This window comes from Macaca fascicularis, chromosome 18, assembly GCF_037993035.2.
Source record: "Macaca fascicularis isolate 582-1 chromosome 18, T2T-MFA8v1.1".
Lineage (NCBI taxonomy): Eukaryota > Metazoa > Chordata > Mammalia > Primates > Cercopithecidae > Macaca > Macaca fascicularis.
This window is the reverse complement of record NC_088392.1, coordinates 6,608,230-6,622,341: the sequence shown is the minus strand read 5'-3', so window position 1 is coordinate 6,622,341 and position 14,112 is coordinate 6,608,230. Positions and strand designations below refer to the sequence as shown.

At 40.3% G+C, this 14,112-nt stretch overlaps 1 protein-coding gene across 6 annotated transcripts in view; it reads right to left on the bottom strand.

Moving 5' to 3' along the window:
• The window catches only part of FBXO15 (F-box protein 15), a 76,351-nt gene that overhangs the window by 48,843 nt on the left and 13,396 nt on the right, over nt 1–14,112 (bottom strand). For 2 of the 6 annotated variants that reach the window (XM_005586455.5, XM_005586451.5), the window contains exons 4-8: nt 11,345–11,587; nt 10,338–10,547; nt 6,892–7,018; nt 5,404–5,486; nt 4,277–4,419 (exon numbers count right to left, since the gene is read on the bottom strand). In XM_005586455.5, coding sequence (XP_005586512.2) covers nt 4,277–4,419; nt 5,404–5,486; nt 6,892–7,018; nt 10,338–10,547; nt 11,345–11,587 — 806 coding nt within the window. The remainder of the gene's footprint in view (nt 1–4,276; nt 4,420–5,403; nt 5,487–6,891; nt 7,019–10,337; nt 10,548–11,344; nt 11,588–14,112) is intronic. The other 4 variants (XR_012427395.1, XM_005586453.5, XR_012427394.1 and 1 more) reach the window with 4 other exon arrangements.

Here is a 14,112-nt window from a genome sequence, read left to right as displayed (position 1 = left end):
TTCTCTCTCCTGGTGGAGAGGCTCAGGCCCTCGCTGACCTTGCTTTGGTCCTACAAGGAGGGCCAGCTTGCAGCTCTGCTCTGCAGCATCCTGAAGCTGCATCTTTGCCTCTAGAGGCAACAGAGAACTGCAAGAGCTTTGACCAAAAAGATCCTGGCCAATGCAGCTGAGAATCCTTTAGCCAAAGAAACAGAAAGAGCTTTAAGGTAATAGGCCCAGAAGAGTCTATCTAAGAGCCCCTCAACTGCGTGGCCTTTGGGAGCCACCCATTCTCTGTGATATTTATGTGCATGCCTACTATGTGCCATGACAGTCCTGAACAAAATAAACCAAAATACTGCCTTGTTCAAGTTACTTCTCTTAAACATACAAACTACCTAAATAAGTAAACTCTGTGTGTTAGATAGTGCTATGGAGAAAAATTGAACCGGGCAGGTGAGAAATGGGGAAACTGAGGGCTTCTAGGTGTAGCAAAGTGGGTAAAGCCTCACTGAGAAGCAGTCAGTGAATCAGGCTCAGAGAAACACGACCCCGGGGACCCATGCTGAGATCCAGGGCAGTAACACTGCAGGCGAGAGGGGCACACCAAGAATCTGAGGCCACAGCAGGCCTGACACAGTCAAGGAACAGAGAGGAACTCATTAAAGCTGCAGCAGAGCTAGAGTGGTGGGGACAGAAAGGGATAAGGCCAGAGAGGGAACAGCAGCAGTGTGGGCTGAGGCGGGGGAGGCAAAGTGGGGACACACAGGGCTCCATAATGGTTCACAAGGTTTAAAGGGGAAGGAGAGCTCTGAGGAGCAGCTGTGGCTGGGACCAGCCAGCCATCTCACCTCATCGCTGTGGAAATTGCATCTTGTTCCCCCATTTCCCAGGACAGCTGCTCACAGTGGTGGCACAGGTCAGGCTAGATGCCCAATTCAACAGTCTATGAGGGTTGCAGACATGGAGAGCAGAGACTCAGTTATCAGCTAATACTGGCATATAAGGCACAGCGTTTGTACCCTTGGCATGCATTGGGGCACACTGGCGACACCCTCAACAGTGTACACAGTGTGTACTTAGTCAAAGGGATATCATAGTCTCCAATGTTCATGAATATAACAGAGCTTCAAAATACACATGGCAAAAACTGATAAAACAGCAAACAATTCACTATTAGAGTTGGAGATTTCAACACCCCTCTCTCAGTAATTGATAGGCAAAAAAAAAAAAAAAAAAAATCAACTCTCTCAACCGATCTGACCTGATTAATATGGTAGAACACGCTACTTGACAATAGCAGAACACATTCTTCTCAAGTACACACAGAACATAGACCAAAAGAGATCATATTCTGGAACATACAACAGATTTCAGTCACTTTAAAAAATTCAAGCAATACAAAGCATACTTCCTGACCACAATCGAATTAAATTAGAACTCAGTAACAGAAAGATCTCCAGAAAATCCCCAAATATTTGGAAACTAGATTACACACTTCTATCTAACCCATAGATCAAAGAAGAAATAAAAGGGAAATTAGAAAGTATTTTAAAGTGAATAAAAATGAAATAAAACATATCAGAATTTGTGGGATGCCACTAAAGCAGTACTTAGGTGGAAGTTCATAGCATCAAACATCTTAATATAATACGAAAGTTCCCAAATCAATAATTTCCACTTCTCCCTCAAGAAATGAAAAACAGAGCAAATTAAAACATAAGCAGAAAAAAAGTAGAAAGAATAAAAATCAACATGCAATTCAATGAAATACAAAACAGAATACAGGAAAAAAGTCAATAAAACCAAAAGTTAGGTCTCTGAGAAGATTAATAAAATTGATAAACTTCCAATCACACTGATCAGGAAAAAAAGAAAGAATACACGAATTACCAATATCAGGAATCACGTCATGTCACTACAGATTCTATAGACATGAAAAAGATAATAAGGGACTATTATGAAGAACTTTATGCCAATAAATTCAGCAACTTAGATAAAATGGACAAATTCCTTAAAAGACAAAAAAATACCAAAGCTCACTCAAGAAGAAATGAATAACCTAAATAGCTCTATCTCTTTGAAAGAAAAGGAAACTGTAGTTAAACATCTTTTCATAAAGAAAGGTCCAGGCTTTGATGACTTCATAGATGAATTCTACCAAACAAGGAAGAAATACTACCAATTCTATGCAAAAATCCTCCAAAAAATCCAAGAGGAAAGAATACTTCCTAACTCATTCTATGAGACCAAAACCTTACAAAGAAATTACAAAACAACTGGAAGATAAAACAAAAGAGAAGTAACAAGAATTAAATACTTCATAAATATCTTAACAAGAAATGTACAAAACTAGTATGAAGAAAATTCTGAAACACTCCTAAAAGACATAAAAGTATTTTTAAACAAACTGAAAGACGTTCCACATTCTTGGATGGAACAATTCAACAACAAAGATGTTAATACACCTCAGGTTAATATATGGAATTGAACAATTCTGATAAAAATGCCAACAAACACAAGAAACCCTAGAAATCTTCCTGAGCCAAAAAGCAAGGAAGACTCAAAGGCAAATGGGTTATCTATAGGACACAGGAGCAGCCTGAAGCAGACCCCACCCAAAAAGCTGGGGACAATTTTAACTTCAAAAAGAAATGTCTATAACTGACTATAAATTATTGAATAAGTAAATATCCCAGAGTCCAAAGTGACACTAAACAAGGGTGGGGCCGAGGAGGAAAGAAGAAGAGCTCAAATTTTTTCTACCACAGTAGATGACTACTGCATCAATGAAACCATGTTCCACAGAGTTAAAGAAACTAATGACTGACAGAAATGCTTGAGTTTGCAAGATAGCAGATAAGAAAAAAAAGCGACTTACTGAAATACTAAAACTCCCTCCACTTGTAAGACAAAACTAGCTGAAATCCGTCGGAACCAATATGGCCAACTGGAGTTTTCACAGATGGAGCTTTCTGACATCACAGCCCGAATTCCCACCACGTTTCATATTAACTCCTCCTGAATTTGCAAGTGACCCAAGAGGGCATGAAGAGATAACTGCACCATGCCTGAGGACCTTCTGGACCTCCCCTTTCCTTCCACGAATCACCTACTAATCCCAGAATCCACGCCCTAAACCTTTTCTAAAAAAATTCCTGCGTTAAAGCCAGCATGAGGAGATAGGTTTCAGCTGGACTCCTGTCTCCTTGTTAGTGGACCAGCCATAAAAAGCTTTTCTTTTCTCAAAAACCTGGTGTCACAGCATTGGGTTCTAGCACATCGGGCAGCAAGCCCCTTTTGCTCTGTAACATCAATTTCTTCATCTGAAAATTGGCAGTTAAAAGGAAAGAATTAAGCATTTGCTCTGCCTTTTTAGAAGTTCACCCAGGTGATAAGAGAAAGTTATTTACAAAAGCTCAGTGGATAAATACAGAAATAGTGACATAATTAGAAAATCAACATTTTTAAACAAAATATTTGATTTAGGCAAAGATCATTAATGGGTGTCAAGTCCACTAGATGAAAGACTTCGGAGGAGCAGGGTATCTGGAAAAGAATACTTTTAATAATGAAGACATCTAGTGGTCACCATCTTAACCAGACGATAAAACCTGGCATTAGTAATAATGGGACAACCTGACATTACATACCTCTCAATATAATGCAAAATGAAGTACATAACTTCCCTTTTAAAATATTTTTACCAGAAATGTTAAACTTGAATCTAACCAAGTTTAACCAAACTTGGCTATAGATGAATGAAACCAAAAGGAAATAATCAGACAAGTCAGAATGGGGCATTCTGACTTTTTTCCTGCTTGGCCTAAGCCCCCTCCTTTTCTCTGTCTGCCCAGCCTCCGTCCTGGCTTTGGCAGGCTTGGCAAACACCAATGCAGTATGTACAGGAGAAAGGCTGGTTTCTCTTTACTCTCATCCTGGAGTGGCACAGGCCCTGCTGGCAAATTTACCACATTCCTTTGAGAAAGAAGGGAGGAAGTCTGGGGAAAGCAGACTGCATGGAAAAATAATGACACGGTAGAGAAGATGAGTAGGGGCTACCCGCAGGAGGTGGCATTGAGAGTGACGGTGGTGAAGGAGACAGAGCCAGCGCTGAAGAGACTTGGTCCGGTGAGGACTTTCACAAGCCCTGGGATGACACACGGGTCTAGGAGGACACTGGTGCCAAAAAATTATAAAGTGACCAGTGAGGGCAATTCTTAACTCAGACATAAAAATTGGTTCCCTCATCTCAACCTTTAATTTCATAATAAAATAAAAACTCAATTAATGTCACCTTTCTTGGTGAAGAGATTGCGAAATGTACCACACAGGTAGAAAACTCCACCACTGTGCAGATCAACATGGAGTTGGTAGCCGTGCAGTCCATACTCGGGGCTATCATCCAAAAACGGGCTATGTGGAGGTAGTTCATAGGGACTGAAAAGCAAAACAAAAGAAACATGCAAATTTGTCAGTGCCAGGGACAAAATTCTTGGTTTGAAAACACTTTTTAAAAAATTACCATCCATATGAAAGCACTACCTCCTACAAATGAAACACCATAGGATTCCCTATAATCTTCAATACCAGGAACTTAAAAGACTGCTCAATGTTCCTTTTACCAACTTCTGTAACAACAGGAAATGATGTGAGTTCTGTAGGCAGCCACAGCCCAGCACGGGTGCACGTGTTTCTGCAGCTGATCCCAGGATGGCCACTCTACAAAGGCCACTCTGCCCCCATGTTGTTCTCAGTGTCCAGTGGACAGAAGCGCTCAGCAGGAAAAGGCACTGAACACCGATCTGCAGGACAGACAGACATCCAGGCAGACCCAAAGCCAACACAAAGTTTTATTCAACAAGAAAAACATGACTACATAAGGTGACAAATTCAAAAATATTCAGGAGCTTCTCAGGTAATAAAAAAAAAACAACAGTGAGTAAGGAAGAGTGTAAGTCCACAGGAAAAGGGTGAGAGCTGTAGTGAAATGGGAAGCCTGTGCCCCACCTAAAGACACAGTTCACTGAAAGACACACACTGTCCACACCAGACAGAATCATCCGCAGGCCAGGGTCAGCCCAAGGGCCATGCATCTACGTGCCTCACGAGATGTGAAAATTCACTAAGAGCAAGAACTTGAAGGACAGTAGTGGCATCTTAAAGTAATGAAGCTGTCCTACCCATATAAATAACATCCTACTAGGTATAAATTCCTTAACCCAGAATAAATACAGCAAATATGTACTTGTGAATAATCCAATTATTTTAGCAACAGCCAAATAATTATTCCTGTTGGTTTGTGTTTACTGATTAAAAACAGAATATCTCTGCAGCTATTCTCAGGATATTAAGATGGCATCAACTTCTAATACTTTATATTTACTGTACAAAAATTCAACACACCCACATATAAATACATACATAGTGGCCGAGCCTAATGTGCTTCTCTCCACAAGGTGATGAAAATGAAGATTTGCCATAACAAAAGCCAATTCTTCCTCCTTCTGAAAAGTTAATTAAGAAGAATATATATTTCAACCAAAATGTTTAAATTTTTCACAAGGTCATTGTGAAGATCACAGCACATTCATCTTGCAGATAGATGCAGTTTCTTCCAACCATAAGATCACCACAGTGCTAATGCATTATTACTGCTAATATGTTATTACTATCTAATAAGACTTACATTTCATATTGACAGCAGGACCACAATTCACCCAAATATGCAGAGCACACAGGACCAAAAGAACTCACAGCCCAGAGCTTGCGAAATATCAAAAGATATATATGACAGTTGTGAAACTACGCAGTTAGTTCCAGGCTGTTTCAAACTCTTTTCAAAGACCTTCACAGATACCATATTAATTTCACAAATACTGAACTTCACTGACACAACGTTCCTCTTGCAAGTAACTGCCTGATTTGGCCAACGTGGTGCGAATGATTAGATTCAACTTCTTCACTTGTCCATCAGGTTGAATAGCAGAAAATGCGACTATTTGGGGACTGAACTCTATTTCTCCCCAGATTCACAGCTGACACTGATGGGCGTAGGTGACCCCAAATGGTAAATCCGAAGGTGCCACTCTCCAGTAGCCAGGCAGAGGACAATCGAAGCCACCAGAGTGCTCACAACTCTGCACCCGACACAGCTGAATGCATGCGAGTCACAGAATGCAGAGCAGGCAAGCTGCAGTCTCACCCACAAGCCACCTTCACACAGAAAGGGGAGAATGGAAAGAAAAACTGACGGCCACAGTCGGCTGAGGAAAGGAAAAGGGACTAGAGGATTGCGTTGTCTGAAGCTGGGGTCTTAATTCCATCTAGTCATTGTAAACCAATGCATAATGCCAATGCAGAATCAGATTTGTGAACTACTATCTTAAAATATCAGCCAGACGTGGGGAAACAAGAAATCTTATGCAGAGAGAAAGGATAACATCTTAGACACCTGACCCTGAAGAGCAGATTTCACTCAAAGCCGCACCTACAGGATCAGAAACGTGCTTGGGAGACGAGCGTGCTGAACACATAGTAAGGGGAGACGTTGTCAAAGGAAGAGCATGAAAGGAAGAGAAGGAACATGGACTGATTGGAAATGGGAAAGCCACATGACATTAAAGGAGTAACACGAAGGAAAACATGAAGGCAGGAAGAGGTTGTTGTCTATGACAGCTGAACAGCAGAACAACAGATAGCACAGTTGTCTATGATACCAGAATAGCAGAACAGCCTCGGTGGAGCAGAGGGCCAGGTTAGTTTGGAAAAATGAGGTTGGTGAGATGTAAAACGGATTGCAGTTAGTGAAAAGACTTAAAGCATTTTACATTTGATGTCACACACAATGGTAAGTAAACGTGGTATTGTGATGGGGAAATGACACAGTACATACAGGCACTCAAGTCTTACCTTCCACACTCCCACCAGGAGGCCAGGGTGCAGGCAGAAGATCCGAATGAGTCTGTCACAGCCAATCATGGTAGATACGGTCAAATGACTCAGATTGTACCTTGCAATTAAAGAATGCCATCGGAGTCTTTGAACGTTATGCCAAGGAAAGGAGAGAGAGAAGTGAGCTTTCCTGTCTATAGTGTTGCCAGTTCTCTTTAGCGTATCACAAATGTGTTTGAAGAGCATGTTAATGATGTGCTCAAACTAAGTGGCACGTTAGCAGGGTGGGGACACAAATGAATAAAAGGCAAATGGATACATTCAGATTTCCAACCCAAATCGGTTTTTCTTCCCCTCCATCTTGCTCTTACTGTCAACTCAATGACCCAGCCAGGAGGAAGCTGAAGTATCAGGAAAGTGGTGAAGTGGTAGAACTGTCTCCTGTTCTATTCCCTCAAAACCCAGCACAATACAATCTAAAGCAGACTCTCACTGTGCATTCCTAGTCAAGTGAGTGAAATGCCACAGAAGCAAAGATACACTATTTCAAGTGACATAAGAATGGGTGGTCTCAGGAGGTGGTTGGAAAGCAGATGGGCCTTTTACAGTTATTATCAAGGATAACTCAGAGAAGGTGAAAGTTGACACATCAGAAATAAACTGAAACTAAATCACCAGTGTTTTCATAAAGGAGACACTAATACAGCATTAAACTGAAATCCCTAAGGAGCTGGGGTCACATCTCATTCAACAGGTGGTGCCCAGCACCTCAAGCACAGTCAGCAGGCAATAGGTATTCAAAGGTACATTAAATAAGCGAGTTAAAAAGGACACCAGCTGCAGTCCTGTTTCAAAGTGGAAGGGACTGTGAGGCATCAAAACCAGATCTGCAGCTACCACATGACCCTAGTCCCATGTTCAACTTTTCAAAATAACTTCTTGTGCAGAGAACCACAACTGGGTAAGGAGAGATGGTCGGTGAGCGTGTGTGATGTAGAAATTAGAAATAAACCCAGCATATGCAGAATACACTTGGAGGAGGATAAATGCAGGGTCAGGAACCTCACCATGGAGTCAGGGAAACCTGAGGTAAAACCTTAGCTTCAACCTACAGTGACTTTGTGACTATCACAGGCTGGTTCTTCGTGTATGAAATCACCAGCCTGCTCAGTGGGGACGAGAGCACAGGGTGTGGGGCAGGTGCTCAATAAATTGCAGTCCCTGCTAGTATCATTAGTGTGGACAGAGGCAGCTGGGTGGGGATGTGAGAAACCTTCTTCTCTGAAAATCTGGCTGTAGAGGTACTTATTAAATAGACTCTGAGAATGTGCTGAGTCCTCATGTGCTTGGCCTCACAGCCACAGACACAGAAACTAAGGCTGACGTTTCCCCAGCAGTTCTCACAAATTTAGGGTGGGATAGCACAAGCTGCAGAGCAGAAAATGCTGGCAAGGAAGAAAATTGAGAATCTGACTAGAAAGGTATAAATTACAGGGGAATCCAAATTACATCAATAAGGCTTTCACTGTTGTTGAAAAACTTCTCATAGAGGAAACAAGAAAGACCCAAATAAAAACCGCAGAGTCTCCTCTGGGCTGTCACACAGATGCGTACAAGGATTTATATTCCTGCATGATGAAAGCTTCAGTTACAAACTTGCAATAAAAGTGTCGATCAAAACAAATTCCTAAAAAACACTTTTAGTTTTGTTTATCGCAGTTTATCAAAGGCTGGCTGAAGTCCATTGAAGTCCCATGGAAATAAATTACATCAAATGAATTTTCCCAATGAACTCTAGCATTTGGCAGTCTACAGTATCTATTACTTTTGACCTTGATGACCATTTTAGGGAAATACTGTCTTTAACTGAGCTTTATAACTCAACATTATCCATTTAACTTAATTCTTCAGGATCATTTGAATTAGTGTTAGCCATTTTGTCCTAATATCTGTAAATAACATCTCATGATATGCCAAGTAACATACTGTTTAGCAAAACTAGTACAGTTTGTGGACTTATTCTCCAAACGTAATTTTGAAATGCATAAAGTCTAATTACCACATTAGAAAAAGCTGACTTCCTTCATGATACCACAAGAAATTTCAAAGATTTATCCAAATAAAAGTACAATTTTTTAAAAAGGTAACTGTTTCCAAAGTATTCTCCATAATATATTCAGGAAGAATAATTCATTTGTTGTCATAATGTCAAGAATATTTTTAGAGTACAATAAAACCTGGGTTTGCCAGCACCAAGAGGTCTGAAAAGTCTTACATTCAGAGCATGGAAAGAGAGCTCAGTAATCACTAAAACAGTGCTCAAAGAGCAGGCGCCATGGAGAGGAGCCAAAAACAGGGTCCCCAGTTACAGAGCTGCAAAAAAAAAAAAAAAAAAAGAAAAAAGAAAAGAAAAGTGCCTGTATCCAGAGAAACCATGAAAGAATGCTGTCCCTCCATGGAGACGGCAGGCACTAATGTCAGATATCACAGCATCCTCCATAGCAAGGACAGACAGGAGAGAAACCAGTGGGTGCAACTGCAGCATGCAAGGATGGTAAGAAAACGACATGGTAAATATTCCTGAAAAGTCAAAGAATACTGAGACAGTGAAGGAATTGGGAGGGCAGGAAACCAACGTGGAAGAAGGCAGGCATTACCTTTATATTTGCAATATATCTTATATAAAGCTATGCTAGCTTGCTCCAGAGATGAGGATGCTAAGCATGCCATAATCCAGCTTTCAGGAGGAAGCAATCAATGATGAAAAAGAGAGCCTGAGAGAGCTGCTCAAAGGCAGATGCCAGCCTCATAGTGAATATGGACTCAGTGCAAAGCCACCTGACAACAGAATAGTAAAGGGCTCACTAAGCATTACCCATGTGCTGCACACTTAGCTGATCTACACATTCTACAGTGATATCTTTTGATCAGTCTTATTCACTGCAGTCATATATGCTAAATACTATGCCAGTATAATGATCATCTTATTTCAGAGAGGAGAGAATGGAGACATAAAAAGAGTAAGTTACTTGCACAAGATCACATATCTAGTAAGTTCAAGAGAAGGCAGACAAAATAACTGATCATTATGACTTGGTTTCCTCATATTTAGACTACGATTAGTATTCCATTTACTAAAGAAGGAAGATACCACATATCTTTCTTTTAAGATGGTTAAAATGAAAAACCTCAAAGGTTAGCCATCAATCATCCAGGAAATGTTGTTAACTAGAATATCATTCTCTACCATTAAAGACAACCAAGATATGAGGAACTTAAATTTAGACCTAATCAGAAATGTGATAAAATGCATTATTTTCCTCTTCTACAGTAATGCAGAATGTACATTTAATATGTGATAAAATTTAAAAACACTGCTCTTATTTTTTAATTACAAAAGTAATGCCAAGTAATATTTACACATAAGATGCTCTCACTCAACAGTTCTGCTGATTGGTACTTACCTATGTTTGGTGGGAGTTTTATACCAGTCCATAAAAACTGGTGTCACACCACATAAATCTAAGGTTGACAATGACGCTAGGCACGGCCAGTTTTTGCCATACCATATAACAGTAACTGATGTGTCATTTACGGAAAGATCAACATGCTCCATGATATATTCTTTTCCACTTTTTTCTTTCAGTATAATTGCCCAACCTAAACCAAACATTCTGGAGAAAGAAAAAAAACTAACAATGTTTGCCTCATTGGAAAAAAAAAAAATTCTAAAGGCAATTTCACATATCTTCTCTAAAGCATCTAGTTCCTCAAAATCCAAAGTCAAAATTCTCAGAACATGCCCAGTTCAATTTTCATTTCAACAATAGTACTCTCTTCAGACTTTCTCTCCTCACCTAACACCCACTGAACATCCATGATCTTCCAGGTACCGGCAATATATAAATAAGACAAAGATTCTGCCCGGAAAAGAGACCTTGAACATTCTCACTGTACTACAGCAGATAAGTTGGTTACTTCTGCTGTTCATTAAAACTTTAGGCTATTTACTAGTTATCCCTCTGTCTCCACAGGAAATTGGTTCTAGGACCCCCGTGATACCAAAATCTGTGGACGTTCAAATCCCTTATATAAATGGCATAGTATCTGCATATAACCTAAGCTCCTCCTCCCGTATTCTTTAAATCATGTTGAGATTACTGATAATACCTAATACAATGTAAATGCTGTGCAAACTGTTACTATGTATAATGTACTGGTTTTATTTGTATTTTACACTGATATTATTGTTTCAGGTTCCCCCCGCCCCTACCAATACTTATGATCTGCAATTGGTTGAACTGGCGATGCAGAAGGCTATGTGGAATAGGAAAATGCTACATATTTTATAGATGCACAAAACACACAAAAATACTAGAGATGGTCCCACACAATCTAAATTGCACATATGTCCTATGTACATGATACTTTGAGCTGATGCCATCATTCTCTTTTGGAACACACTGCGTACCTGAGGGCCTCTTTGGTCTTAACTGGAAGGCCTGTGTAAGGGTTGACAGGTTTGAGAATGTCAGCTAGTGCGGCTTTTACAGATGCTATTTGTTTTGTGATATATTCTTTCTTCCAATAACCAGCTTCTTTATCCTGAACTGACAGAAAGCTCACAGACACAGCTATCTTCTCTACTGAATTAACTTTCCAATTTGATCTTGTAGGTGAAAATGCGGTTGAGTAGATTCTGATCCAAATAAAACTGGAGGGAAAAGAGGAAATATGTTAACTAAGAGACACTGTCACCTACCTTAGTCATAATATATCAAATTAGAGATGCATAATATTCTCAAATAATCCAATTCCGGCCGGGCGCAGTGGCTCAAGCCTGTAATCCCAGCACTTTGGGAGGCCGAGACCGGCGGATCACGAGGTCAGGAGATCGAGACCATCCTGGATAACCCAGTGAAACCCCGTCTCTACTAAAAAATACAAAAAACTAGCCGGGCAAGGCGGTGGGCGCCTGTAGTCCCAGCTACTCGGGAGGCTGAGGCAGGAGAATGGCGTGAACCCGGGAGGCGGAGCTTGCAGTGAGCTGAGATCCGGCCACTGCACTCCAGCCTGGGCGACAGACCGAGACTCCGTCTCAAAAAAAAAAATAAAATAAAATAATCCAATTCCATGAATAAGTCAAGCTGAATATTTACAGTTGAACGTTCATCTGTTAAAGTGAGTTGCAGTTTCAGATTTAGTGTTTTAAATTCAACACCACCAAAAACACCACCAAAAACTACTGCCTCTTATATCAGTAATGGAATAGGAAATCTAGTATTTTAAAAGTAACAGAAAGTATATGTAATATGATTCTTGTTTTTAAATATATACATGCTTTTTAAAAAATCAGAAAGGATGTATGTACACACACCAAGAAATTTCAATAGGGAACATTGGAATTGTACATTCTTTTTGCTATTTTTTAACTTTCAACAAGGAATAGGCTTTCACAAAGATAAAAAAAAAAAGTGAAGATTTTTAATGGTAACAACTAAACAGTTAACATTAAGTTTTTTCAACACTTACTATGTGTCAAGCATTGTTTAACCACTTTATGTATTATACGTTACTCATTTATTCCTCACAAAGAAACCAAGAGGTGCTGGTATTCCTGTTCCCTGCACAGATGCTGTCACTGAGGCTCAGATGCAAGGTGAGCTGGCCCAGGTATGTGCACTCAAGTGTATAGTGAAGCTGGGATCTGAACCATAGCTCACACTGTTATCACCTGGGTTTCACTGCCTCTTCAATCACAAAGAAATGGGTCAAAGAAACTGAATAAGCTCGCCAAATTCAGAGAGTCAATAAGCCTCAATCTGGGAATTCAAACTCAGCTCTGACTCAAAGTCTGTTCCTTCCACTCATCTCTTCTAAGAGGCCGGGAGAAGCCCCACGAGTGGTGGCAGTGAGCTGGCCTGAGGGCTCCTCCCTCTCAGCCAGTACCCTCCACCACCACCAGGAAAGAGAAGGAAGACACAGGGAAAACTGAGTCAGGGATTAAAATCAATTCCTTACCTGAAAGGCAAACTTTGCATTTTAAACATGAATGATTTGCTCATTTATGTCTCCACATTACTACTCAGAGCAGTATGGGATGAAGCAGTCAATGGCCTGGAGGCTGCAGGGAGAAAGCGATTCTCCCACAGAGCGGGGGTCCTGACTGCAGCAGGACCCCTGGGGAGAAGCCTGGGTGCTCTGGGGAGGCAGGACTATTGCCTTAACTGCAGCAGAAAAGGACCATTTCTCAAACACATGACTTCAGAACGCCACCTCCTTGACTCAGACATTACATGGACTTCCCAACAAATGCAAGCTCACACATAGTCAGACCCTGGTTGAATTCTCTTCCTAGTGTGGGTTTCTCAAGTCATTTCTCACTCTGAAAAATCCGAAAAATCACTTCATGCCCAGCTTTTATATTAAAGTGTCAGTGTTTTCAATTCAGAAATTTCTAGACTTTCCTATGTAAGCGGATAGATGCAATGTGATGATGAGTTGAGTACATTTAAGTAAAGCTGAAACTGTTTCACCAAAATCCTTTGAATAGACACTTTTAAAACTTCCTTTGCATAAAAGCTTGCTTGTGTTTTCTTCACATTTATTTTACTCAGCATTTCACTCTATGTAAGTATTCCTTTAGCAGGACCTTTATGGAGCCTTGAATTCCTCACATCAGCACTATCTAAACAACCTCTGATACTATTTTTACATGTGTTACCACTTACCAACTGCAAAAACAAACACTGTTGCAGAGATGGGAATCACAGCATAACCTCCATATGAAGCTAGTAACAATAACCACACCTAACATTCCTATGATGAACTATGTTCACACACGATCATATATTACTTACTGTAAATGAACCTAAGTAAAAACATTTTATATTGCAGATGGTTCCCCTTGATTTTTTATAATACACAAATGTTAAGGTTCAGATGCCTTTCACAGTCTCAAAAACCCAAACATATTTACTTCTTGATCCCCAAATGCTCCATCCTGTTAGAAGGCCTAGTCAGATTCAAGGACAAGAGCATATTTATCCAATATAACTACCAACAGGCTCAGGGAAACTCAATCAAGTTGTTTAGAAAATGGGGCCAATTTAATGTTCAGATAAATAGTGTTTGCCAGAGTACATGGCAAATAAAACCCCCTTGTGATAAACCAGATGCCACCTCATCCACACATCCTTGTTATTCCCATGCAGAGACTGGCACTCATGCAGAAGAGAG